At 40.4% G+C, this 26,193-nt stretch overlaps 5 protein-coding genes and 2 long non-coding RNA genes across 9 annotated transcripts; 4 read left to right on the top strand and 3 right to left on the bottom strand.

Moving 5' to 3' along the window:
• Window positions 1-452: 452 nt before the first annotated feature.
• LOC140792366 (inorganic pyrophosphatase TTM2-like) lies at window positions 453-8,788 on the bottom strand. 2 transcript variants are annotated; one of them, XM_073143323.1, is made up of 12 exons: window positions 8,750-8,788; window positions 6,596-6,956; window positions 6,324-6,438; window positions 5,971-6,166; window positions 5,673-5,786; window positions 5,415-5,588; window positions 4,720-4,914; window positions 3,829-3,951; window positions 3,619-3,740; window positions 1,777-1,894; window positions 1,353-1,613; window positions 453-968 (listed from the first exon to the last, which is right to left on the bottom strand). In XM_073143323.1, the coding sequence occupies exons 1-12, from the start codon at window positions 8,771-8,773 to the stop codon at window positions 753-755; spliced, it is 2,019 nt and encodes a 672-aa protein (XP_072999424.1). In that variant the 5' UTR covers window positions 8,774-8,788; the 3' UTR covers window positions 453-752. The 2 variants fall into 2 exon arrangements, with proteins under 2 accessions (XP_072999424.1, XP_072999425.1); XM_073143324.1 differs by lacking the exon at window positions 8,750-8,788 and adding an exon at window positions 7,993-8,144.
• A 140-nt stretch (window positions 8,789-8,928) lies between these two features.
• On the top strand, window positions 8,929-10,230 carry LOC140792869 (UDP-glucose flavonoid 3-O-glucosyltransferase 7-like). Its single transcript, XM_073144090.1, has 3 exons — window positions 8,929-9,084; window positions 9,173-9,391; window positions 9,499-10,230. Exons 1-3 carry the CDS (start codon window positions 8,929-8,931, stop codon window positions 10,228-10,230), a joined length of 1,107 nt encoding a protein of 368 aa, XP_073000191.1.
• A 1,586-nt stretch (window positions 10,231-11,816) lies between these two features.
• Window positions 11,817-13,691, top strand: LOC140792368 (probable UDP-glucosyl transferase 73B6). 2 transcript variants are annotated; one of them, XM_073143326.1, is made up of 2 exons: window positions 11,817-12,190; window positions 12,426-13,691. In XM_073143326.1, the coding sequence occupies exons 1-2, from the start codon at window positions 11,873-11,875 to the stop codon at window positions 13,560-13,562; spliced, it is 1,455 nt and encodes a 484-aa protein (XP_072999427.1). In that variant the 5' UTR covers window positions 11,817-11,872; the 3' UTR covers window positions 13,563-13,691. The 2 variants fall into 2 exon arrangements, with proteins under 2 accessions (XP_072999427.1, XP_072999428.1); XM_073143327.1 differs by having other exon boundaries at window positions 11,817-12,154.
• A 626-nt stretch (window positions 13,692-14,317) lies between these two features.
• Window positions 14,318-16,346, top strand: LOC140792369 (probable UDP-glucosyl transferase 73B6). The gene is made up of 2 exons (XM_073143328.1): window positions 14,318-14,816; window positions 15,064-16,346. Exons 1-2 carry the CDS (start codon window positions 14,445-14,447, stop codon window positions 16,159-16,161), a joined length of 1,470 nt encoding a protein of 489 aa, XP_072999429.1. The 5' UTR covers window positions 14,318-14,444; the 3' UTR covers window positions 16,162-16,346.
• A 2,986-nt stretch (window positions 16,347-19,332) lies between these two features.
• Window positions 19,333-20,105, bottom strand: LOC140792611 (uncharacterized). The gene is made up of 2 exons (XR_012109781.1): window positions 19,822-20,105; window positions 19,333-19,696 (listed from the first exon to the last, which is right to left on the bottom strand). It is a non-coding gene; the product is annotated as an uncharacterized lncRNA (long non-coding RNA).
• A 991-nt stretch (window positions 20,106-21,096) lies between these two features.
• Window positions 21,097-21,847, top strand: LOC140792566 (uncharacterized). Its single transcript, XR_012109769.1, has 2 exons — window positions 21,097-21,371; window positions 21,493-21,847. It is a non-coding gene; the product is annotated as an uncharacterized lncRNA (long non-coding RNA).
• A 1,081-nt stretch (window positions 21,848-22,928) lies between these two features.
• LOC140791926 (universal stress protein A-like protein) lies at window positions 22,929-26,047 on the bottom strand. Its single transcript, XM_073142652.1, has 4 exons — window positions 25,755-26,047; window positions 25,354-25,475; window positions 25,102-25,220; window positions 22,929-23,230 (listed from the first exon to the last, which is right to left on the bottom strand). The coding sequence occupies exons 1-4, from the start codon at window positions 25,936-25,938 to the stop codon at window positions 23,122-23,124; spliced, it is 534 nt and encodes a 177-aa protein (XP_072998753.1). The 5' UTR covers window positions 25,939-26,047; the 3' UTR covers window positions 22,929-23,121.
• Between the last annotated feature and the right edge of the window lie 146 nt (window positions 26,048-26,193).

A 26,193-nucleotide genomic window follows, 5' to 3' on the forward strand; every position in this document is an offset into this window, starting at 1 on the left:
AACTTAGATCACAAAGAAATGCTGCACTGGGTTATGACTTATGAATAGGGATCCCACTTATTACTTATGCATGGATAATACCCCCCATTAAAAGCCAGCTGATTAGTAGCACATAGTAATTTGAGTACCAAGAGGAACCTAAAGAATTATTTTTATGTTTCCTGGACCCTTGTACGTAATGTAGCTAACTATCAGTAATTGCAAATTAAGTGGTAATAAACAAAGTAGCACACAAATACTTGGCATTAGAAAAAATATGACTCAATACCAACAATTTTTTTAGACTTTTTCCTCAAGCCTCCATTTGCAAAATGGTAGGGTTTGTGTGCTTTTCTTCCTCTTTTTTTTTCTTTTTCTCTGCATAATCCAATAAAGAAATGATATTTGACTTCTGTTTAAAGATGAAAGATAGATTGACTAACTGCTGCACAAAGAAAAATGAAAAAAGAAAAGAAAAGAAAAAGTAATTCTCTTATACAAGGTGTAAGTATTCATATATACATTTATTGGTCAGATATTTTAAGTTTTAGACAACATTAAATATATACATTTTTCAGAATGCTAGAGAGAGAGAGAGAGAGAGAGAGAGAGAGAGAGACAGGTATCCCTGTGTTGGCTGAGAGGTGAGTAGAACCTGTTACCAAAGAAGCAGAATAAGTTTGCCAAACTGCATACTAGTAACCCATAAAAGATCAACCTGCAGTAGTTCTCAAGGCCTGTGAATTCCAATGCAGCTTGATTCTTCATCTGGCTCAGTTTCTATAGAGACTCCTGAGCACAAAACTCCCAATGCCGCCTAATACAAGCATAAGAATAAGTGGGTTCCCCATCTTGTCAACATCTAACAATCTATATCGGTACACCGATCTTTCTTGGCGGCTTAACTCATCCACTTTCTGATGAAGTAAGTTGGACAGATTGTCTAACTGATGTATAATCTGACGCTGGCCTCGTGAGATGAGCACGATCTATATATAATAATTCAAAATCAGATTGCATTTTCTTTAATTTACAAGAAGTTAGATGTAAGAGATTATTTGATCAGTAATATTTGCAGCGCATATTAGTAATATGCTGGCCTCTTCATATGAGGCAAAATAGTGTCAGGCCAGCCAAGTTGGAAATTTCAGGAATCATTGACTTTGACCAGAACCCAAGTTCCAGGAGTTTAGACAGAAATGGATAATTAAACTAGACAAAAGTCTTTAACATTTAAACATAACTCTATGATTAACCAGTAGAAGATTAGGTGGTCATGATTATATTATCAGGGTTTGTCAGAAAGCAAACTAAAAGGGTAAGGCAAGTGAAAGGAAAAAAAGAGGTGAATGAATCATGGTTTACCACTTTACCTCTTCCATCAATGAAGATTCTTTAGCCAGTTGGTTGGAGGATGATGAATGGGGTATCAGGGTACCATTCCCCAAGTTAGAAACAAACAAAGATGTAGGAACTGAGCCATTACAGGCTTCTCCTTGGAGAGATAAATTCTGTTGACTCATAGAAGGTTTCCTCGAATTAAACTTGGAATTCAGGTCTTTCATTCTGGAAGTGAACTCATCCATCCTTTCATTCAGAGTTGATATCTGCTCTGAAAGCTGGGTGATAGCTCCCTATATAAGATTAGAAGATAAGACAACAAGCAACACACCACATTAGCTCTATCATTCTTCATTTGTAAATTACCATCAGCAAATACTGTATCAACAAGATCTTGAACACAATAACATCATTAAATAATCTTCGTGTGACCAACGGCCCTACAAATTTACTCACCTGGTTAATTGTAGGTGAATCGGGGACTTGTCTTTCATATCTTCTGTTGCTGTTTGTAATTACAGATAACTTCACTCGATTTTTAACTGCTTGTGTTGAGTAGGACTGTGATAGACCGCTGCAGACCAAATTATACTTAAAACCCAAAATGTTCTTCATTCAAATATCATATGTTTATTTCATAAACTGAGAACTAGATTTCTATTACTACAAGGATACTGCACATGAATAACTGCATGTGAATAATAAAATCAGACGTAAGAAAAGTAGAGCCAAACAAGCCATGCCCATTGAAATACAAAATAAGTATATATTGCAACTCTGATAATCAATATGCAAAAAAAATTTTAACTTCATACACTATATTATCTCCATTCTGTGACTTCTGTCACTCAAAAAGGTAGTCCCAGCCATTGTATTTCAAATTGCAAAATTTAAAGAAACAATACTTGAGTAAATAACTAATTAAAACACATTTATTCAAGGTTCCCAGTATCGGGATTGGGATCGGTATCGGCCGTTCGTATCGGATCGGACTATTTTTTAATTATATAAAATTCTAAATATTATTTAAAAATGCAGAAAAATTTAGAAAAATGACAAAAAAATAAGATTCATTGGAGGTCGTCGGATAACGTCGCCGGAGGTCGAGATCACCGGAGAGATGGAGATCTACTCACTATTCAGTCACCGGTGAGAAAGAGAGTAAGAGATCCGTGAGAAAGAGAGAAAGAAAGAAGAGAGAGAGAAAGAAAAAGAAGAAAAGAGAGGAAAGAGAGGAAAAGAGAGAGAAAAGGGAGAGAGGCAGGTGGGGGGGTGGGGACATCAATTATTGATGTCCCCCGGGTTGGATCCGACCCGTTCCCACCCGTTTCGGTCGGGATCGGCCGAAACGGCTGAAACCGCAGCCGAAATCAGTCAACTGACTGGTTTCGGCTAGGATCGGGATCGGCCGAAACTGGGAACCTTGCATTTATTAATGTGTATAAAAATTACAATATTATGCCTTCAAGGAGGAAAATTTGCATTAAACTAGTATTCAGAATAGCAGAAGATAAAGCAACATTGAATACAAAGGAAACAAGTAAGATCAAGTTAGAAGCAACTCTCTGGGAGGAACCTTTATGGAAGTTACTATCAGTCGATTTCACAAATCAATGTGACATGGACCTCATAAGTTTCTTGAATTTTACCATTCAACAACTAAAATATTAATATATGTTTACACTATTCCATAAAGAAGTCCGGCAAGATAAACTATTTATAATGCATACAAGCATGTCCTTTGGGCAGTTAGCTAGATGGTGGGGATTACAACCTATAACTCAGATAAAAGAAATTGTCATAAGGTGTCTAAGAAAACACATAAAGAGACGTCAAGGTGTTACTCTGATAATAGAGCCAATAGAGTGGATCGTGCAGATAGTTTTGAGTAGTAAGTAACCACTATGGAAAGCCCTGTCGTTATTTGTTAAGATCATAGATATCTAAGTATATAGAGAAAGTTTCCAATGTTACAGAAGATGTAGGCAATAGATATTGACAACTCAAAAATTCAACATACCACACCATCTTACAGTTACTTTCTTGAAATTTAAGAAATATCTTTCTTTGGGCTCAGCTCACTCTGGTCATTTAGGATGGGGAACTTGCTAGTTGTAGAAGTTAGCAGCTCTTATGAAAAAGGGATTGACCATGAACAGTTAAAAGTCATGATTATGTTTTAATGCTTCCTGTGACAGCATGTAAATTTGAGGTAGTCATTTGTCGATTGCTTGTTTGACCACATTGAATATTGTGAACATTCTATTAGAGAAAGAGGAGAAGATGAAACAAAGGAACCTCTGGAGGTGCTTATTTCTCATGGCCACTCTATCAGCAGATGCTCGAGAAAGTGCTTCTTTGGGGCTAGAAACCAGATCCTCTTGTATTTTGAGCTTTGTCTTTAAATCATCTGGCAGTTCCTGCATTTTAAACTTATCCAATATGCACCACCACAAAACCTAACCAATGAAAAGTTACCAAAGGAGCCTATTGATAAGGATTTCGTACCATGATTTCATTTACAAGCTTTTCCCGTTGAATTTGCTCAATATAAGTGCGAGGAATATAAGAGCCTTCCAAGCCCAAATGCTCTGCAATGTACCTAACATATAGCCGATCTCTTCCTTGCACCTTATAAAAACAATTGCAAGCTTTTAAATTTTGACAGAAGTTGCAATCAAGTACAAGAAAGAATGCACAAAGGAGTTTCTAGCAAAAGACATGAGTAGGAATCTTGTAGAGAAAAAATATAAAATGACAGAATATAGATTAGAAACAAAACTGTCAGTCTTTTTTGCCCCAAGAGACGGATATGAATATAAAAGATGGGCCGAATGATCTTATCAAGAAAAGACCGTACCAGTTTCACCCTAAGATGGGCCGACATGTGTTTTTTTATTTTTAATTTATTATTATTATTTTTTAATCTAAGGATCCAATTAAGCTGGTTAGGAGAATAAGATATTTATGATATCCAGTTAAGATCAAAGAGCATAGGATCTACTACAGACCGGTACTGCCCAAACTAGGACACAGACAGCATACCAGATGATGCTACAGTCTTGGTATTAATTAGCCTTATATTTAACATGCAAAGGCTTAGACATTTAAAAGCAAATCAACAAGGTTCTTTTGTTTCAATGAAGCAACTCTAGCTCGAAAAATCAAATTGAGGAAGGTTCTGTCGGGGACCTCACAGTATAGTAGGGGCCAAGGATTGACCTATTGTGTGATACTAGTGTGACAAAGCTATCATAATATTACTTGTATGTGAGGATGGCTCCAACAAAGATAACTGTTCATTTCAGTTCATTCATTTTCAATTATAGACCAGAGTAAGTAATATTGCACAATAGTAGGTATCTGCAGGCCAACTTCAATATTGATTTATCGCCATACCTGGACGTATTGTCGGTTAAGTTGTTGCAACCAATCAATTTTAACAGTCGCCCTTTCATCCGAAAATACATGACTGCTTCTTTTCATAATAGCTGCTATTGTGTATCCCAAGGCCATTAGTCCACCAAGAAGTCGCACACTAACTTCAAAAGTGATCCTTGGTGATATGATGAAGGGGTTGTCTGTCACCCACTCCTGAAAAAACAAATATTCTGAGTTATCTAGAATTGTCAAACTTGTAGACAATGAAACAAACCAATTTCACATAAATGAACTACTGATTGATCAGCAAATTTAAAGAAACTCATGATGCCCAAGCATTCAAGCTATCCAGAACATAAAATAACTAGATGAGCTGTAAAATCAAAAGACATGCATGAGGTTACAACCTCATAGGTTAATGCAACATGAGGGCAAGCAGTCTGAAGTTGCAGTCAATATGTTGAAATTCTTTACTGAAGGTTAATCAAAATTTTGAAATACTTTCTGGCTTTCTGCAGTCAAGCTGAGAATTAGAGTATCCAAATGCATATAAGCTACGGTACATAACTGCTCTTGCAGGCTATGTTGGTCTAAATATGCTTGATTGCCTTTCATGAGCCCTATCAAACAGGGATGACACACATATGAATAAAAAGAGCTGGACATATAATAGTATTATTGTATTCGATAGTATTTAAGAAGGTAACACGAACCTCAAACATAAGATTGTATTTTCCATCCCTGTTTCTCATTCTTAAATAAGATTGACATACTTCTGGATCTTCACCCGGTGGAAGTAGGTATATGTCATAAGTCTCCTCCCTGCTTTCTGTATGTTGTTGGAAAAGAACAGCCTTGATTTGATCCACTGTTATGGATCTTGATGACTAAAAAAACACTTAAATGTTAGAGCTCCTCCTGCCTCCAGTGAATGCAGCCCCAAAACAGAAATACAAAGGTGAGCATCTAACCTTTAGAATGTAAGTAGGATTCTCAAACCCTGAGAATGGATTGAATTTGTTGATGATTCTTATTTGAGCAGTTTGCAGATCTGGTTCAATGAAAGCTTTGTACATTGGATACACCTGCAGAATATGATCTGATCATGTCAAGTATATAAAGCTGAATGTGACTGAATATTGCGACAATAAAATCATCCAGCAAATAGTCAGATATCATAGAACTAGCTAGTGGAAATGAGACAAATCATATCTTTACATAATTACAAGTATCCAAGGAAATGAAATAAAGATCAAAATGTTATGTAACTGTTTCTGATATCTGTTGAATTATTTCTTCAGGTTCTTGGTCTGCCCGTTGTATATCTCTCAAAACCCTTTTCACTAGGTCAAAGTGAACACCACCTGTCACAGAAATACGCAGATCCAGTACAGGTCGCAATCTTTCACTCAAAGCATAGATGCCTTCAATAATCACAATTCTGGAGCTTGGGACATCGACTGTCCTGTAGGCAGTATAGGAAGAACAATATAATTATACATGACCTGAGAAGCATTAGTGTTGTTTCATGAATCAAAGATTCATATGTTCAAGAAAAGCAAATTAGGGCATGTGATAGCAGACTAAGAATCCAATAGAAATGAGAAAATCAGAATACATACCTGTAACCTGTGCGGGAACTTGACTTATAATCATATATTGGCACCTGAACTGATTTCCCTTCTTTCAAACCTTGGATATTCTCCAACAATGTGTTGTAATCTGTTAGGCGCGGGTCTGTTCAGACATTGCAGATATATCTGGTGAGTTGCATATACTTTCTAAACAGAAGAACCACAGATTCTTAACAAATCCACACCAGAGAAACAACACAGATAAAGAAAAGGCAATAGTCCTGAAACAAGAAAATTTACTTAATAGGAGAGCAGATTACCATCAAAGTTTCCATCAATGATACGACTTGGATCATTATAATTGTCCATTGATATGACAGTAATGCTAGGCATGAAGTTCAGCACTTTCTCAGTAAATACAGTCTTTCCAGCCCCAGAAGGACCAGCAACCCCAGCAAAAATAATTCCATCATTCTTTTGGGCCAACAATTGGAAAGAACGAATTACGACAAAGAAACCTTTTTCAAAAGATAAGGGGTCTTGAATTGGAACAATTTCATGTCGATCAGAGTTCTTTTTCTTTACTAACTGAACTTGATCTCTTAGGAGACCTTGCCTTCGCCGTGGTGATTCGGCATAAGAACTGTCTTGTGCCATCAAGAAAAGAAATCCGGACTGTGCCTGTTACAACGAAATATGCCAGTATACTAATATTGTATAAATAATCAAAAGAAAACCAAAATCAACAAAAGGAACGGAGAATACATTGCCTATACAATTCTTTGGAATCTTATAATGAAAAGAACATTTTCCAAAATAACATCATTGCCTTAAGTTTTAAGATATTAATATTTAAGAAATAAAAAAGCCATAATGTGCACCAAGAGTTGTGTCATGCTTCATCACAAGCTCCTCTCTTGCTCGGGTCCACTTTGGTCAGAACTTGACACCTTCTAAAGAGTTGACACCAGGTTCCCAGTTGGTCAGTAATTACTGGACAATGATGATGATATTCACTTTCCTCTCTCATTCTCACTTGAATTTTTTATTATCGTCGATCATCAAGAAAATAATGATAATAAATACTACTGCTTCTCCTTCTAAATGGAGTTGTAAATATTCCTATCTAATGGTTTCAAAATATTGTTTGCGGACCTATAAATACTTAGCTATTTTAAGCTCATTAAGCTCCTATACACATTAAGCATGTATGTATAGATAGACCAGGGCATTCTGACATAAAAAATGCAAATATCCGTACGTACATATTCTTATTGTTGTACTTGAACTCTTTCCATTTATGCGTGTTCCCAGAAGTCAGACCCAATCCTTCCACCCAACAAGTCAATCTAATAAGGATACTACACAATAGATTACACTTCTTCAGACAGAGCAACACACTAGAGCAGCAAAATTTAGGAACTTTTCTCTTGATCCCATAAATGACAACTCTATATGGCATAGAAGAACCAAACCCCACACATTTCTATACTCCTATTGCAGAGTGAAAATTCCAATTAACAAGAACAAACCGATCAAACAAAGTAGAAATATCTCTCATCCACAACAAATTAGGCACCGCAAGGTATGGGCAAGTAGAAATTAACCGAAGATTGCCTCACCTAATTCATACCAGAATTCCAATCTCCCAAATAACAATCCTTACCTTATGATCCATAAAAAAGATCGAATTCTTCCATTCTACGAGGGTATATACCTATATATGAAATTTTCCGGTGCGGGAGGTGACGACGGGGACGCGACGGCCACGCCGGTGGCTGCGGTGGCGATCGGAGAAGAGGGTTTCTCTATCTAGAGAGAGAGAGAGGATCCGGACCGTTCATTTGAAATCCGACAATAGTGTAACATAGTCTTACGGAAATTATTATCTTTAATATAATGCTCCATTAATTTTATCTACATAGAGATTTTTCTATTTCACACCCTGCATTATGTATCTATTACGATTTACACTCTTGACTTCTTCTCAAATTTTAATCTCTCTACGTTGTTTTTCTTTGTTTTACTTAGATAAACTTCTATTTACTTAATATTTATTATAAATAAATTACTATATCTACTTATCATCACTCATCCTCCGGCCTCCCTCATTGCATTGAGATGCTCTGATCCATAATACTTGATATTGGCATCACAAACATATATGCTTATCTAACTTACCTCAAATATATGATTAATTTGAACCACAGCAAAGCAATAGTGCGACTTCCAATGAAATTTTTTTACCTAAACTTAACAATTGAGTCTAATAAACTGTAGCACTATAAGTACTTTTATATAAAAATAAAATTTTAATTTAAACAGCTAAAATACTAACTTAAATAAATTATTGTGTTTTAGCTGAAGATAAAAATATCCAACTAGTGACCAGAGTGAGCGGTTGAGTGAAAACATATTTTAATTAATAAAATTTTTAAATGGTCGATCACTCGACGCATGAATGGCACACTTACCGATACTGAATTGCAAGTCGTCATCTTCGATTATTTTTTCGGTCTATTATAAATTCTTGATAATGGCCTTGCATCACGAATATTAGCGCTGTGTCTAACAAAGCATTGACACACACACTCTCTATCTCTCTTTCTCTAGCTGGTAGCTACTCTACTCTCCCACTCCATCTCCTCCTTCCATGGATCTTCACGTCTTCTTCCTCCCCTTCCTCGCCCCCGGCCACATGATCCCCATGCTCGACATCGCCGCTCTCTTCGCCGACCGCGGCGTATGCACCACCGTAGTCACCACCCCCACCAATGCCGCCGCCGTCCCCCACCACCCCAACCTCCACGTCCTCCTCCTCCCCCCCCCCCTTCAACTCCAGGGCAGCCGGCCTCCCCGACGGCGTCGAGACAGCTGCCGGCCTCCGGGACACACAGATTTCCCCTGCCTTCATCGCTGCCACCGATGAGTTCGAGCCCCACTTCCTCCGCCTCCTCCTCTCCCACCTCCCCGACTGCATCGTCGCCGACGTGCACTTCACGAGGGCTGTCTATCACGCCGCCACCCTCGGCATCCCGCTCCTCTCCTTATTCGCCACGGGCTTCTTCTCCATCGCCGTCGCCGCGGCCATCAGCCATTTCAAGGCCCACGAGAGCGTGATCGGCGACGACGTGCCCTTCACCATCGACTTCCTCCCCATCCCAAATCCCGGGCCACCTCATCACCCCCACCGATCTCAATCCGAAGGATGATCGCCGCACAGCCCAAGATCTACGGCATGGTGATGAACACCTTCCTGGAGCTCGAGCCCGAATACGCCGCCTTAATGACTCAGTTTTGCAAGGCTTGGAGCGTGGGCCCAGTTTGCAGGAAGTCCCCCACAACAAAGGATCATGATCTTTCCCTAAGAGGCGAAGCTGCATCCAAAGACGCAATCGATTGCTTGCAATGGCTGGACGAGAGGGAGACCGACTCGGTCATATACATATGCTTCGGTAGCATGGGAAGGTTCACGACGACCCAGCTGCAAGAGATAGCCCGCGGCTTGGACTCCGCCGGCCATCCCTTCGTCTGGGTCGTCAAGAAGGACATCCATATCTCTGCCGCGCTCCCAAGCGGTTTCAAGGAGAGGGTCCGAAGAGAAAACAGAGGAGTCATTATCAACGGGTGGGCCCCCCAGGTGAGCATCCTTAACCACCGGGCGGTCGGCGGTTTTGTAACGCACTGCGGATGGAATTCCACGACGGAGGCGGTGAACGCCGGTGTGGCCATGGTGACGTGGCCGCTCCATGCGGAGCAGTTCTTCAACGAGAGGTTCTTGGTGGATGTTGCGAAGATCGGGGTGCCCGTGGGGGTGAAGGCGTGGAGCGATAAGGAGGCGGAGAGGGAGTTGGTGGGGAAGGAGAAGGTGGAGGAGGCGGTGAGGAGACTCATGGGTGAGGATACCGAGGCGGCGGAGAGGAGGAGCAGGGCGGGTCGTCGTATAACGAGCTGACGAAGCTACTGGAGGAGATGGTTGAGATCAAGACAAGGCGGGGAAAGGTCGGAATTCGGAAAGAAAGAGAATGTAATTGGAGAAGTTAATAAGAGTCAGGAGGTTAATTAGTTACATAATGGTACCCGTGTCCTTTTTAGTTATTAATTAGAGTCAGCAGGTTTGTCTTTGATCCACTTGTTCCCACGTTACTTAGTTAATTTAATATCGTCCCCCTTAATATTTCATCTCGTAGGCTTAAACTTTACTTTGTTTCAATCTAGCTTTTAATATTCGACTATCTCTAAAACACTAGAACTGAGTAGTAATTAAACAAAGTATAACTTGAGCCCATTTAATTAAGGGAGCATGGCAATAATGTAGAAGGCTGTTAATAAATCTTTGTTAGAATTATTTGATTATTTAGTGGAATATATAAATATGGAAGCAAGAATCTAGAAAATCCTCTACACCCACTTATAAATTAACTAACAAGAAATAAAGATAGATCCTCTTATAAGGCTAGTGGAGGTGCTATTCCCTCATCTGTTCCTGGATGCTAGTGGAGGTGCTATGTGTTCGCCGGTGGCTGGTCGAGAAATCCAGTGGATGATAGACTTTGAGTATCTTCAAATTTAACTCGTAGATTAATTAAATATAAAAAAAATTAATTTTAATATAATCATAAGAAGTAAAGTGACATAAATAAAATCACAAAGGATGGAGTAAATTTAAATTTAACCATAGAAGTAAAATATAATTTCTTAAAAGTGATCAATGAAATGTTACAACAAAACTAAAAGAGAACACGTCAAGGTATGCTGAACTATTCAGCACTTTACATTTAATGAAGACACTCATACACATATAATTTTATTTTGGTGTTAGTATGTCCCACTTGTTTATAAGACACTGTAATCAACAGTGTTTTTATATTTAACGCCTAAGAAACAAATGTTGAAAGGATCAACGACTTCTTAATAAATCTTCTATCTAGTATACCACCCTTACTTAATAATCCATTGCCCTTAATTTTTATAGATTTTATTTTTATGGGATGAAATGCGACGAGGTCGGCTACTTAATGGAAGATGTAGAATTGGTTAATGTTTCCAGCTAAACATAAAGCGCCAATGAGTATGGAGTGTTAATTAAAAATGGCTTAAAAATTATATTCTTTTACTATTAAGTTTAAAATGAAGTCTATTTAAATAAATAGAGTTTGAGAGAAGACTAGTTTAGTCAAACTTTCCCGGTTTACCGAGTAAAGCCGCCTTGTTCCATAGCTATCATCTTCTTCTAGAAGAATAATAATATTCTATATTAGCAGCTGCGAGATATTTGGCAAGTAGGATTTCTTACACTTTAATTTATAGACACGATGAGTAATATTTTCAGGTTATTCCCAGTCACGCATAGCATTACTCATTAATTAATATAATTATATTTAATTTTATTAATTAGAATTCATAGTTTAAGCGGGTTAATCAATATAGGCAAACATATATATTAAGTGCACATCACCACCCGTCTACAACCGTAAGCAATGACGATTGACGAGCACTTGTTTTGGCCATGTGTATATATATATATAAACTAACTCGTCTCTAATGAATAAACGAATAGTTATAGCAAAGTAAAAGAGAAGACCATAGAGGGGTAGATGCATACATACAATTACCATCATCAGATCATGGGCTCAGAGTCCAACCGTACCCACCTCCTCTTCTTCCCCTTCCTGGCCGTCGGCCACGTGCTCCCGATGGTGGACATGGCCAAGCTCTTCGCGTCCCGCGGAGTTAGGGCGAGTGTGGTCACCACCCAATCCAATGCCGCGTCTATTGAGTCTGCGATTGGCTCCTCCGCCGTCGATCTTTGTGTCCTCCAGGCCGGCCTCCCTGACGGCTCGGATTACTTCGCCGCCTTCCCGGACCTCGAGACCACGGTAAAGTTCCTGGCGGCCGCGACTCCCAAGCTCCAGGTTATTGTTAACTCACTGACGTTGCCCTCACTTTGGTCTTATACACACACACATATATATATATATATAGAGGCCTCTATCGAAGAAAAAGTTTACAAGAGAAAGGAAAAAAGAAAGTAAAACGCAAGCATCTGAAAATATTTTAATCTTAACATTTTTTTAATGTCCTATCTTAGCTTAAAGTACGATCTATCTCTTAAACTTATAAAGGTAGATACTTGTATTCATTACACAGGGTCCCTTCCATCGTCTCCTCCTCGAGCTTCGACCCGACGCAGTCGTCACCGACTCCTTCCTCCCATGGACCCAAACCGTCGCCGAATCCCTCAACATCCCGCGCCTCGTCTTCCACGGCACCAGCTTCTTCGCCCTATGCGGCATCGAGTCCCAACTCGCCCTCATCTTACTCACCGACGCCAATACCAATATCAATACCGACACTGTCATCCTCCCCGGCCTTCCTCATCGCATTGAGATGCTCCGATCTCAGTTCCCCGTCATGACCAAGAACAGCAACGCCTTCAACGAGCTACTTGATGCGATTGCCAAAACCGAGCCAAGAAGCTACGGAGTAATAGTCAACAGCTTCTACGAGCTAGAGACCGACTACGCGGCCCATTACCGTAACGTATTAGGCCGCAACGCTTGGCATGTGGGCCCAGTTTCTATTTGTAACCAGGAGATGGACTCCACAAAATATCTGAGAGGAGGACAAAAGAACGCGATCGACCAAAACGAGTGCTTAACCTGGCTAAACAGGAAACAGCCTCGCTCCGTCGTCTACGTGTCGTTCGGTAGCTTATCCCAGTTCAGCGAGGCCCAGTTGCGCGAGATAGCCTTGGGCCTCGCGAAGTCCAACGTCTCGTTCATTTGGGTGATTAGAGGGTGCGAGAACGACGATTGGGTCCCGGAGAATTTCGTGGACAGGATCCGAGAGAGGGGATTAGTCTTGAGGGGTTGGGCCCCGCAGACTCTAATACTAAACCACCAATCCATTGGTGGGTTCGTCACCCACTGCGGTTGGAACTCGAGCTTGGAGGCGATCAGCGCAGGGGTGCCGATGGCGACGTGGCCGCTGTTCGCCGAGCAGTTCTTGAACGAGAGGCTGCTCGTGGAGGTGCTACGTATCGGCGTTCCCATTGGCTCAGAGAAGTTCGCACTGGCGCCAGAGGATAGGCCGGTGGTGGGATCAGGAAAGGTCGAGATGGCGATCCGACGGTTGATGGGCGAGGAGGAGGAGGCGGAGGAGAGGAGGAGGAGGGCGGAGGAGTTGGGTGAAATGGCGAAGAAGGCGGTGGAGGTGGGTGGGTCTTCTTATGCCGACGTGGGTAGACTTATCAAGGAGTTGATTGATCGGAGGATCCAAGTGTGACTGTATGGGGTTTTGTTAAGTTGGAGTAGTTGTTATATTGTTTTCCAACGTATTACTTATCTTAATTTAATGCAAAATCTTAGAAATAATTTTATTATATATAAACTTATGATTAGTGATTCGTTTGGAGATATAGCAGTTAATTGATCAACTATATGTTAGTATTGATTGAGAAGCAATCGAACCCTACACGTCACAAATAACTATGACATGCTAAAAAGTGGCAAAATTTATGAGTTAATGAAAGGTCATTTTAATAAATGTGAAATCGCTATTAAGTATATTCAATTCATCAAAGACACTTTTTTTTGTATACTGAGGATGAAGTTCTCTTGTATTATTTGAAGTCTCTCCATTATATAAAAAAAATAATATATTTTATTTGACACAAAATATATATATAAGCATGGAAATGTACTGAGAAATAATTTATATATGAATCCTGTAAATATCAATCTTTGATTTTTTTTTTCTTTTTTTTTTTATAAAATTCTGTTTTGAATTTTGTAAATACACTCTATATGCGGATAAACGACAGGCTGATAATATTGCCAAATATTTTATCATGTCTCCGTCCCCTCCTTCTAGAAGACTTAATTAAGTATTCACCACACCGTGTGCTTCTAGAGGGTTTCATTTTATACAGGGACGGACATCATAACGTGCTGTCAACCATTTAAGGATACGTAGGATTTATTACCAATAAGTTACCACATCCTTCTACTTATAAACTCATGTATCTAATTTATTGATCCAATGCCTTAATTAGCAGCTCGAAAGGATAAGGCCACCGCTCGAACTTGCGGAAACATAAGGGCTGCAACCGTAAGCAATGACGAACACTTTCTTTTGGCCATATATATGTAGCTCGTTGATGTTCTAATGAGTGATCGTAGCGAGGTAAAGAGGCACACAAACTGTTTGTGTAATTGTGTGAGCGACAATCACCTCATGGGCTTAGAGTCCAAACCAGTCCACATCCTCTTCTTCCCCATGATGGCCGCCGGCCACATGCTTCCTTTGGTGGACATGGCCAAGCTGTTCGCGTCCCACGGAGCTAGGGCGACTATGGTCACCACCAAATCCAATGCCGCTTCTATAGAGCCTTCGCTGCGCTCCTCCGCGGTTGATTTGTGTGTCCTCCCATTCCCCTCCACCGCCGAGACCGGCCTACCAGAGGGCTCCGAGGATCTCGCCGCCTGCCCGGACCTCGAGACCAAGTCCAAGTTCATGGCCGCGGTTGCCAAGCTCCAGGTTTATATTAACTCACCATCTTCACTAAAAGTTTATTGCTTTATTTTTCAACGTTCGTGCCGTCACTTGCGTCTTGTAGTCAGATCCTTATGTGAGACTTGATAGTGCAAAGAGTCCACAAGAGAAAGAAAAAGAAAGAAAAAGGAAAGTACAACACAAGCATCTAAACGATTTCTAATATTTTTTTAAGAAAAAAAAATACTATATTTAACTTAGAAATTGATAGATCCTCTGTATTGTAACGCAGGCCCCTTTTCGCCGCCTCCTCTTCGACCTCCGCCCGGACGCAATCGTCACCGACTCTTTCCTCCCGTGGACACTATCCGACGCCGAGTCCCTCAACATCCCGCGCATCGTCTTCCATGGCATATGCTTCTTCGCCCTATGCGGCAGCGAGTCCCAACGCTCCCTCCTCTCGCGCGCCGGCACCAATACCGACACTGTCGTCCTCCCCGGCCTTCCTCATCGCATTGAGATGCTCCGATCTCAGCTCCCCGTCACGACCAAGAACGGCAACGTCTTCAACGAGCTATTAGATACGATTGCCAAAACCGAGCCAAGAAGCTATGGAGTAGTAGTCAACAGCTTCTACGAGCTAGAGCCCGAATATGCGGACCATTACCGTAACGTGTTGGGCCGTAGGGCTTGGCACGTGGGCCCAGTTTGTATTTGCAACCCTCTGAGAGGAGGACAAAAGAACGCGATCGACCAAAACGAGTGCTTAACTTGGCTAAACACGAAACAGACTCGCTCCGTCGTCTACGTCTCTTTCGGTAGCCTATCCCAGTTCAGTGAGGCCCAGTTGCGCGAGATTGCGTTGGGCCTCGAGAAGTCCAACGTCTCGTTCATTTGGGTGATTAGAGAGTGCGAGAACGACGACTGGGTACCGGAGAATTACATGGACAGGATCGGAGAGAGGGGATTGGTCTTGAGGGGTTGGGCCCCGCAGATTCTAATACTAAACCACGAATCCGTCGGTGGGTTCGTCACCCACTGCGGTTGGAACTCGAGCTTGGAGGCGATCAGCGCAGGGGTGCCGATGGCGACTTGGCCGCTGTTCGCCGAGCAGTTCTTGAACGAGAGGCTGCTCGTGGAGGTGCTACGTATCGGCGTTCCCATTGGCTCAGAGAAGTTCGCACTGGCGCCAGAGGATAGGCCGGTGGTGGGATCGGGAAAGGTCGAGATGGCGATCCGACGGTTGATAGGCGAGGAGGAGGAGGCGGAGGAGAGGAGGAGGAGGGCGAAGGAGTTGGGTGCGATGGCGAAAAGGGCTTTGGAGGTGGGCGGCTCTTCTTATGCCGACGTGGATGGACTTATTGAGGAGTTGATGGATAGGAGGGGATAATGTTCGTAGCGGTACGTATTGTTATCGGAGTAGTTGTCATAGTATTTACTAAGATGTTGGCGATGTTTATCAACCTCTTTCACTAATTAAGCTGGAATTGACATTTCATTGCTCAGTTTTTGTTTTTGTTTTTCTATGTAACATAATATATAAAGTAGTCCACCGTCAGACGTGGTATCATTAAATTGATTGGATGCTGTCATTTTTCCAACCATATGCTAGAGGTACCATTAAATGGATTAAACCTCTTTTTCTAACCACATGCTAGAGGTACCATTCAATGGATTAAACTTAACACGGACGAGGCTACGACGAACGAGTGTACAAACGGGGAGCCGGGCTCGTAATTCGGGATGAAAACGGGTGTCTTATTGTGGCGGCAGCAGCAGAACCTATAGCTAAGGTGTCAGCGATCTTCAGCGAGGCAATACGAGAGGCTTGGGGCAAAAGTCATCAAATAGTAATGAAATCTGATGCAAAATTAATTATTAGAATATTACAGGGTCAGAGAGCGATGTCTTGGCGACTGCGAGGCATCATAGAGGATTGTCGGGATTTTCTAAAGTTCTTTAGTAAATTTTTTTTTTGCCACACTCATAGGGAGGGAAATAGAGCGAGGAATTGGGCTGCGAAGCAAGGTATGATAGTGGGTAGTAGAAATGTTTAGTAAAATAAATTCCCTCAGGAAGTTGAGGTAATTCGCCGGCAGGGTAGGACTAAATGATTTTATCATCATTTGTACGAGTTATGTGGGCACAGGTCCTACGGAAGTGGAGTACTTTTTTTGAAAGAGAGACCGGTTCTTCCTTTCACTCTCAGACGTGGCAATCGCTGCAGTGGAGATTCCAGAAATTTCCACCATGCATAATTCTATGCAGCCATAGTTTTTTTTAAGACTATCCGGCCACTTGAGGGCTGAGGCCTGAGGAAGTAAAAGTGATAAAATTTTTTTTAATAAGTTTATAAAAATGATCTTAGTTTTTAAGTGAGATTATACGTACTAAATTATTCCATAACATAATATTTGGGGGAACAGTAATAACATGTAGGAGAGTAATAAAATATCCCATTACTGCTCATTTCCAAAATTGCCTCTACGTTTGATCTCAACGATTTCATCAATGAACCCAGTCAAGTCATACGACGACCCACCTTTCTCAATCGCCTTTGTCGCCGTCTCCCCGAGCTCTCGTGCCCCGGCATCCTCACCCATGACTCTCCTCCACCACCAACTCCCTCTCCTCCTCCTCATCGCTTCACGCCTTCATCCTCACGGGCACCCCGATCTACGCAACACCCACCAAGAACTTGTGCGGCAGACCCGGGAGCACGAAGGGCACGTCATCGCCGGCGACGCCCTCGTACGGGCGCGCCTGGTGCACGATCTCGGCCTCTAGGAGGGCGAACACTCACGTGCCGTTGAACGTGATGACCGGTATCCCGAGCGCAGCACATGACCATGAAGTCGGCCACGAGGCAGCCGGGGCGGAGAAGGCGTCGGATCCGGAGGTGAACTCTGACGAGGCGTAGGTGGCGGTGGCCATTTCTGTACAACTACAAGGGACAAGGGGGGAGAGAGAGAGAGAGAGAGAGCAGAGCTTTACGTCGGGAAAGGTAAAATGGCATAAGAGCCAGATGAAACCGTAGTGGAGCAAATGTAATGAAAGGAAATGAGTAGGATAGTTCTGGATATATAGCCAATAACCAATTAACATGCGATTGCGAGCTACCATTTCGCACGATAGATTAGAAGAGGAGCTCAACGTTTTAACACGTTGAGTCATTTTTACAACCATAATAAGATACGCTGACATTATCAATAATTAATGTAAATTACATGTGACCAAATATTTACTATTTCGACTGAGTCATATAAAATGCCGACAAAGACGAGGAACTTAAGGCCTAATAAGACGCTAAAATATTCAGTTCAGCGGTTTACAACATAAGCTGCTGAGAATAACATTTTATTTTCTTAACTTAAAAAACTACAGAGTTAGAGGAACAGAGTTCCCATACATAAATAGATACTTTTAGTATTAAATTTAGAGTTTGATTCATTTTAATACATAAAATTTAGGATTCAGGTGTTTCTGCCATCCGTGTCTACCGGTATAGTGTGTTCCGTCCTCTCTGTTTTTTTTTTAAAACATAAATGCCATTAAAATTTTGAAAACATCAAAATTATCATTAATATTTTTTTTAACATACATCATCACTGGTGGCGGCTCTGTCCCCTGGGTACGAGGCGTACACCGCTTAATTCGAAGGCAACGGTGGAGGCGATGGCACGGATCCTGTCGAAGGAGCTGAAGGGAACGATGATCACGGCGAACTGCATGGCGCCGGTGGCGATGGAGGAAGAGCGAAGAGGCGGTGATGAGGTTCGTCGAGATAAATCCGATTGGCAGGCTCGGGGAGAAGAAGGACGCCGCGCCCGTGGTCGGGTTCCTTTGCAGGGATGCTGAGTCAACCGGGCAGGTCATACGTGTCAACGGTGGAGGATAAAGAATAGCGTAGTAGTCTTCTACTTACTTCTTTCTTTCATAATAATATCGAATAAATATTTGTTTGGATGGCAGCAAGTCCGTTGATTCATTCATGGATTAATATCGATACATATTATTCTCTTTCCAATAATAGACCCACTTGTGAACGGGTTGGTGAACACAGTTTTAAGCTCAATCGGCTCGATAAATTTGACTTGACTTGTCCGATGATTACCTGTAGGCCAGCAAGCTCAACTATGGAGCGCCGGAACTCTCTCTCTCTCTCGCTCTCTCTCTCCATCAAGAGTGCTACTAATCTCATAATACTAAACTCTTCTTCTTCCCATTACTTGCTTTGGTTCGATGACAAGCCACCCAATTCGGTGTTGGACGTAGATATTTTTATTTTACCATGTATCCCACGTCAAGTGGGATTTAGTTGAGATAACAAATGAATCCATTACTGTAGAAACTGTTGGCTTGTCTCTCTTTTTGGGCTCTGTTATTTCTCAGAATAGCAGAGCTAGCTAAGCTCTAGTAGGTGTTTGGAGACCTCAGCATGATCAAAATTTTCTAGCTCAAGCTACTAAAGTGGCTTAAATCACAACACGTTCCTAGCACACAACACCTAATCCAAAAATTAAAAAATAAATAAAAACTCAATCAGACACACAGAGAGAGATTTGAAACCAAATGCCTCGAAAATGTTTGGTAGAGATAGAATTACAAGATCATGCAACCAAGCAAATATATAATTGCTCCAGATAGAACATCGACAACAAGCAAGGATCAAACAAGCCTTCTTAGTTGTGCGTAAATATTGCTCAGAAGCTCACTAACTCAAGAACTGGCCCATGTTAATTCCACAGGTGATGGTGCTGGTGGCAGCAGCGGCGGCAGTGACGGCGGTGGCGGAGGAGCAGATCGTTTCCCAGGGGTATTTCCCTTCGGTGGAGGTGGACTGGGGAGTGATGGTTTTCCAAGATTCTGCGACATAAACCTTCGGCCGATCATCGACGAAGCTACTTCAACAGGAATTACTTGTCCTAGTTATATGATCACAGAGTATTCATAGTTAATTGAAAGTTGAAGCAGATGCAATTGCTCATGAACAGCTTCAAATAGATTAATCAACGAGTGTATAAACCGATGAAATATGTCTTTCGCATACCTTGTGCGGAAGTTGCCAAAGGAGGAGCAATAAGGAGTGATAGGAGAAAGATTGCGACTAGAATCCTTGAACACAACTTAGAGTCCATTTTCTTCTTCTTCTTCTTTCTCTTCTTCTATGGACAGTAGAGAGAGAGAAGAAGTAGAAGAAGAAGAAGAAGAAGACAAAACTTAGATCTAGCCTCTTGTATGGAGGGAGGGGAAGCTTCGTTGACTTTTATAGCCCATCATGGATATTACAACTTAGCTACTATTGTATTCAACCCAGTTCAGACAAATGCATGTGAAACGTGATCCAGTGGATGTAAGAGATTTCAAAGCTCGTGTCTGTAGAGATTGGTCAAAGTTGTTAATCGTAAGAGGAAAGATCTTTTTGCAACTAGGCACAGTCTGCAGAGTAGGATGCAAATGGCACTATTGAAAACAACGTGTTAACAACCTTACCACGTATCTGGAAGGGAAGCCCTGCTACGTTCGTCGGATACTTACCAAATTAATGGACTGGAAGGTGTTAAAGCCGAGGCCGAACCTCTTCTTAAAGCTGTCACTACTACTGCTCACCACACCCTCAGGCATGTTATTTTTTAAGAGGACTTTGTTGTACATCAATACTATCGACAGTTCTGATGATGTTTCTTGGTGCATGCGTTCTTGATTACATACATCAGTCACTCCTTGTTATCCTTTTTATTTGTGCATCCCTATAGTGTATGTGATAGGGCAGCTACTCGTTTTGATATGCATCACACTTCTAACGCTCTAGAAAAGAATGTTAACCCTCTATCTTTGAAGCTGACTTTTATTGCATCTGCAAACTCCTCGGGTTTCTAATACTTAGCATATCTCACAACAATTTTTAATTCAAAAAGCACATAAAGATTAAAATAAAATAAAAAACTTTCCACCTCCCCATTTGCTCCAAATACCCAATAATAATATTGTTAATTAATTATGAATAATCCTTCCTCTGTTCTCTTAATATATGCGAGTGAGTATTCCCCCGGGTGTTGTGATCCTCCAAAGCATGCACAACAAGAAAGATTACAGTGATTCTCTTACGATTAAAATTGACCTCGTCTTTCGCTTCTTTTTCTATAGTTAAAAATAGTTAACTTGTTAACACGTTGTTTTCAATAGTGCCATTTGCATCCTACTCTGCAGACTGTGCCTAGTTGCAAAAAGATCTTTCCTCTTACGATTAACAACTTTGACCAATCTCTACAGACACGAGCTTTGAAATCTCTTACATCCACTGGATCACGTTTCACATGCATTTGTCTGAACTGGGTTGTATACAATAGTAGCTAAGTTGTAATATCCATGATGGGCTATAAAAGTCAACGAAGCTTCCCCTCCCTTCATACAGGGGGCTAGATCTAAGCTTTGTCTGGCCAGCTTCTTCTTCTTCTACTTCTTCTCTCTCTCTACTGTCCATAGAAGAAGAGAAAGAAGAAGGAGAAGAAATGGACTCTAAGTTGTGTTCAAGGATTCTAGTAGCAATCTTTCTCCTATCACTCCTTATTGCTCCTTCTTTGGCGACTTCCGCACAAGGTATGCGAAAGACATATTTCATCGGTTTATACCCTCGTTGATCAATTCATTTGAAGCTGTTCATGATTGCATCTGTTTCAACTTTCAATTAACTATGAATACTCTATGATCATATAACTAGGACAAGTAATTCCTGTTGAAGTAGCTTCGTCGATGATCGGCCGAAGGTTTATTTCGCAGAATCTTGGAAAACCATCACGCCCCAGTCCACCTCCACCGCAGGGAAATATCCCTGACAAAGAATCTGCTCCTGTGCAACCGCCGTCACTGCCGCCGCCACCACCGTCACCTGTGGAATTAACATGGGCCAGTTCTTGAGTTAGTGAGCTTCTGAGCAATATTTACGCACAACTAAGAAGGCTTGTTTGATCCTTGCTTGTTGTCGATGTTCTATCTGGAGCAATTATATATTTGCTTGGCTGCATGATCTTGTAATTCTATCTCTACCAAACATTTTTGAGGCATTTGGTTTCAAATCTCTCTCTGTGTGTCTGATTGAGTTATTGGTTTTTTATTTATTTGGATTAGGCGTTGTGTGCTAGGAACGTGTTGTCATTTAAGCCACTTTGGTAACTTGAGCTACAAAAAGTTGATTATGTTGAAGTCTCCAAACACCTACTAGAGCTTAGGTCGCTCTGCTATTCTGAGAAGTAACGGAGCCCAAGAAGAGAGACAGACAAGCCAACAGTTTCTGCAGTAAAAAAACCAGGGCTTATCTCCAGGATAAATAAAGCAATCACATTGTCTATCTACTCTCAACTACAATTGAAAATTAATGCATGAACCAAGACCACTGTGATCTCATAGTTAGCAATTCCGAATAGGTTAATAAACAAAGTACTAGCTATGACGCAGACCCTGTCAGCAATTATCCAACTATTTGCATGAGTCAATTGGAGGTCTCATTAAACTAAGTGGCTACAATTATTGTACAAGACAAAACCAATACGTTCCACCATCAAGAATCAAGAGTTGTCGACCGAACTAGTTGTATTTCAAAATAAATTTATCAAAATAGATAACACCCAAATTCAAATACTATAATAACTTTATTTTACTATAATTCTAAGTAAAATGTTTGACTGTTAAATACTTTACTCCTCTAAAAATAATTGTTAAATATTTTACTTATCTAAAAGTAAAACATTGATGAGATTAATATTTTTTAAATAAAATTAACGTTTTTATTAAAACGATATTCCTTACCAAGTCCTTATGTTAATCTAAGATCTTTACTTAGAAAAGCATTGATATTATTAGCGTTTTAATTTTAGATAAGTAAAATATTTAACAGTTAAACGTCTTAATTAAAGCTAGAGTTAAATAAACTCCGATATTTAAATTTAGGTATTATCTATTTTGATAAATAAATTTTAAATTTAGGTATTATCTAGTTTGGTCAAAAACTAGTGCTTTGCTCTAGTCTCTTCTTTTCCCAAAAGTGAGACAATTAAGGCATGGACAGATATATACATATACCTTCAAAGAGTATATATATATATACCATCATCTATACTAGTTAGTGAACTTCAAAGAGTATCTATATAAAAAACAAAATAGAGCTTAAAAGGTATATATATGCAAAAACAAGTACATCGTAGGAAACATGAGACCACATTTGATACAACACACAACTCATCCATGAAAGCTGTTTTGTTTCTCCTCTTATCCTGGTTCGCTGATGTGCTAAAAGAACACTAGATATTTCAACTTCCAATGCCAGGTCAGGTTTTAATCATGGTAGAGTCAATCAATCATCAACGGGATCCTCTGGAGCTTCATCAGCCTTCCTTTTGATGGTGATCACAGGACAATCCGCATGCTTTACGCAGAATTCACTCACCGTCCCCACGAAAACCCTGAAAAGTATACATGTTAACGTATATAATGTAAATTAATTGTCAATTGAGCAGGGCCATCAAAAGCATGTAAAACAATATACACAAACTCAAAAAGATGCCAATCATTTCATTCATTAGCCTATAGATGCTTGTAGATGATAAGCACTTTTCTACATGCATAAATGAATGTAAAATTGCGCGCAACACAACATAACAATTAAGCTGTGGGAAAGAGGCCAATCTTGGACAATAACCTGATATGCTCTATCAAGGTTGCTGATCTTAAGTAGTCATTTGCTTCACCGTCTTTACCAAATATATGCCAAGGAGAAAAGAGGAAATTCTCAAGCCAAATGGATAATGATCCTGACTATACACCTGCAATTAAAGCCCTCTAGGTCTTTCCAACAGTTCTCTTTCTATTGTGCTGCATAGTTCATGTTAAAAACAGGATATCACTTCTTGTTAACAATTCTTTTATTATCCTACTTGTGTATGCCAGTTCAGGTTCATCGTTTTCCATTATGAAATGTGACACCAGTGCTTCATTTGATCCATTAAACTCATATAGGAAAACTCTGATAAGTATCATACAATAATGGCGAAAATGCTCCAAATTGGAAAGGACAGTTGATCGGCAATTTTTGTTTCTCACCTTCCTGCATTTTTATTGATTAATCTATTCTACCTGTGTATTTATTATTATTCTTCTTCCCCTTGTCTCTTCATTTTTTTTTTTCTGTGATTAAGGTCATCTTATAAGTCAATGTAGCTAAATATTCCTGAAATTAGTCAATTACATATAATACTTTCCTTAATTCTGTTTTACAATCTGAAGCTGGCTCAATGCAAAACCTTAAGCAAAATTAGAGAATAGAGTAAACCATATAACGTCAGTTTTATATAAATGAAGCTGTAAGAGAGCTCAATTCTGATTTGGTCCATGATAAAGCTAGGGTTAAGGAGATTTAAGATTATCTGATTAAGATGGAACACTCTTTAGGCTAGCGACAAAGAATAGATAGACCACAATTGAGAAATTCAAATTCCTCTAAAATAGAGTTGCTTCATCACGTCTAAGATAACAAGTTTAAAGGGCTTAACGATTTGTTCTACTACATGCAAAATAGTCATGTGAACTACCTGTCAGTGGATCAAGCATGCAAGTAATTATTAAGTGCATCAGAACTTATGTTAAATTACAATTATTCCTACACAGCATGGGGGATGATGGAAAAGCCAAGCACAATAAAGAAAGAGACCAGATTGTTTTTTTTTTCTGGAGAAAAAGAGAATAGATGAATTTTTGGGGAGAAAAGGAGACCAGCTTAGGAAAGGTACTACCCAAAGTCAGACAAAGTAGTCAAGCAATCTTGTACACGATGAAAACTAAGGAAAAAATTTCCAAGGGCTTATCCAATAGCCCTTGATGAGAGTAAATGCCATATGAATATGATAGGTGTTTTGAAAAGGATAGAGTACATGAATTACTTGACATCAAGTTATATATCTCCTGTTGTAACATATTAATGTCATTAAGGATTCCATACTAATTATTCTTCATAACCAGCACATTTGGTATAAAACATTCTGTGGATAAAAATAATCAGTAGAGTAGTTCCACTTCACCCTCAAACACTAAAATTCATCCAACTACTAAATAAATTTAGCTGAATAGTTTCATAATTAGATTAACACTTTCTCCTCATAACCAAAATAAATCCATCCTAGATACTAAACAAATTGAGGTGGATGTATAAGCCTATATTTAGCTACTAATGATGTGTTCCTAAATTATGAGAAAGATAAATGTATATTCACCGTAAAGACCGAAGCACATATAGGTCAATAAGATATGCATTTTAAACAGCATGCAAATAGTTCATTACCTTTGGAAGGGTCCAAGTCCACGACTCCCAACGACCAACATATCAGGCTTAACTCTTTTAACCTCACTGCAGATAACTTCTTTTGGATCACCTTTCCTGATCCATGCTGCACAGCTTATCTATTGCATAAATTAAGGTATGCAAGAGCAAGGTAAATGTCAGTATCATGTCTCTAAATGAGAACTAGTTAAAGAGATGATAACAACAAAAAAACAAGAGAAGCTTTGAGGGCTTTCAGCCAAATTCCACTACCCCAATTTGATGACAGCGACCTACGAAGTACTCCAGCAAGTGAAGCCCTCTTATCTTGTCCCTCTCTTTCATGCTTTGGAAATCTTCAGGTGATGCATACATACTGTCCATGTCATCGAACCCTTCAAGAGACAGCAAATACCACATTACGGAGCTCAGAGAGCTTACGCCATCATGCTAGAAACTTCAATAAGTTCACATTTTGCAAGTAGGATCCAATTTAATTGCAGTATACAAATACAATATAAGCATCGTTGGGAAAGGATTACTAATGATTTATGCTCATTTTCATCACCACAAATTCGTCTTTCATAAATTTCACTTTTTGAATCAATCACTTGACTAAACCATCTTCCCATTAGCAATTTACAAATCCTCGTCCAAATAAGGGGGGAATTTACCGTCTTCGTCGGGGACCTGGACGTAGAGGAAGAGGAGCTTGAATCCGGCGAGATTGGAGCGGACGATCTTGGAGAGAGTCCACTCGAAGGCGTTGCGGCTGCTGATGGAGGGATGCGGGTAGCCCTTCATCGACGACTCGTTCACCCCCATCAAGATCTGAGTCACGTCGCCATCCACTTCCATCTCCTTCTCTCCTCTCCTCTCCTGCTCTCGTGCACTTGAGGCTGGGGTTTCCTGTCTCCCGTTTCCCGTTTCCTTTTAAGGCGGAGATTTATTTGAGTCTGATCGCGTAGCTTCGTCTGAGGATGGATGACCGACTATTTTAGCAATTTAAGTGGGGCCCACAGGACACGTCATCGACAATGGATAGGATAAGTACAGAAGAGAATATATTAGATTAGTGAGATCTTTTATCCAAAACGAAAATATTATTTAATT

Source organism: Typha latifolia, chromosome 7, assembly GCF_019914945.1.
Source record: "Typha latifolia isolate L0001 chromosome 7, TyphaL0001v2, whole genome shotgun sequence".
NCBI lineage: Eukaryota > Viridiplantae > Streptophyta > Magnoliopsida > Poales > Typhaceae > Typha > Typha latifolia.

Bases quoted from the DNA above. Each gene is read 5' to 3' on its own strand.
- LOC140792366 (XM_073143323.1), bottom strand. From the start codon at position 8,773: ATGACGACTTGCAATTCAGTATCG. The intron at 6,167-6,323 runs GTATGTATTCTG...TACTGCCTACAG, and splicing joins AGTTCCCGCACAGGTTACAG to GACAGTCGATGTCCCAAGCT. The intron at 969-1,352 runs GTAAAGTGGTAA...TATTATATATAG, and splicing joins AATCTTCATTGATGGAAGAG to ATCGTGCTCATCTCACGAGG.
- LOC140792869 (XM_073144090.1), top strand. From the start codon at position 8,929: ATGGATCTTCACGTCTTCTTCCTCCCCTTCCTCGCCCCCGGCCACATG. The intron at 9,085-9,172 runs GTCCTCCTCCTC...CGGGACACACAG, and splicing joins CCCACCACCCCAACCTCCAC to ATTTCCCCTGCCTTCATCGC. The intron at 9,392-9,498 runs GTGATCGGCGAC...ATCGCCGCACAG, and splicing joins ATTTCAAGGCCCACGAGAGC to CCCAAGATCTACGGCATGGT.
- LOC140792368 (XM_073143326.1), top strand. From the start codon at position 11,873: ATGCATACATACAATTACCATCATCAGATCATGGGCTCAGAGTCCAAC. The intron at 12,191-12,425 runs GTTATTGTTAAC...TTCATTACACAG, and splicing joins CCGCGACTCCCAAGCTCCAG to GGTCCCTTCCATCGTCTCCT.
- LOC140792369 (XM_073143328.1), top strand. From the start codon at position 14,445: ATGAGTGATCGTAGCGAGGTAAAGAGGCACACAAACTGTTTGTGTAAT. The intron at 14,817-15,063 runs GTTTATATTAAC...ATTGTAACGCAG, and splicing joins CCGCGGTTGCCAAGCTCCAG to GCCCCTTTTCGCCGCCTCCT.
- LOC140791926 (XM_073142652.1), bottom strand. From the start codon at position 25,938: ATGGAAGTGGATGGCGACGTGACTCAGATCTTGATGGGGGTGAACGAG. The intron at 25,221-25,353 runs GTAGTGGAATTT...TTTATGCAATAG, and splicing joins GTCGCTGTCATCAAATTGGG to ATAAGCTGTGCAGCATGGAT. The intron at 23,231-25,101 runs GTAATGAACTAT...TATACTTTTCAG, and splicing joins GGACTTGGACCCTTCCAAAG to GGTTTTCGTGGGGACGGTGA.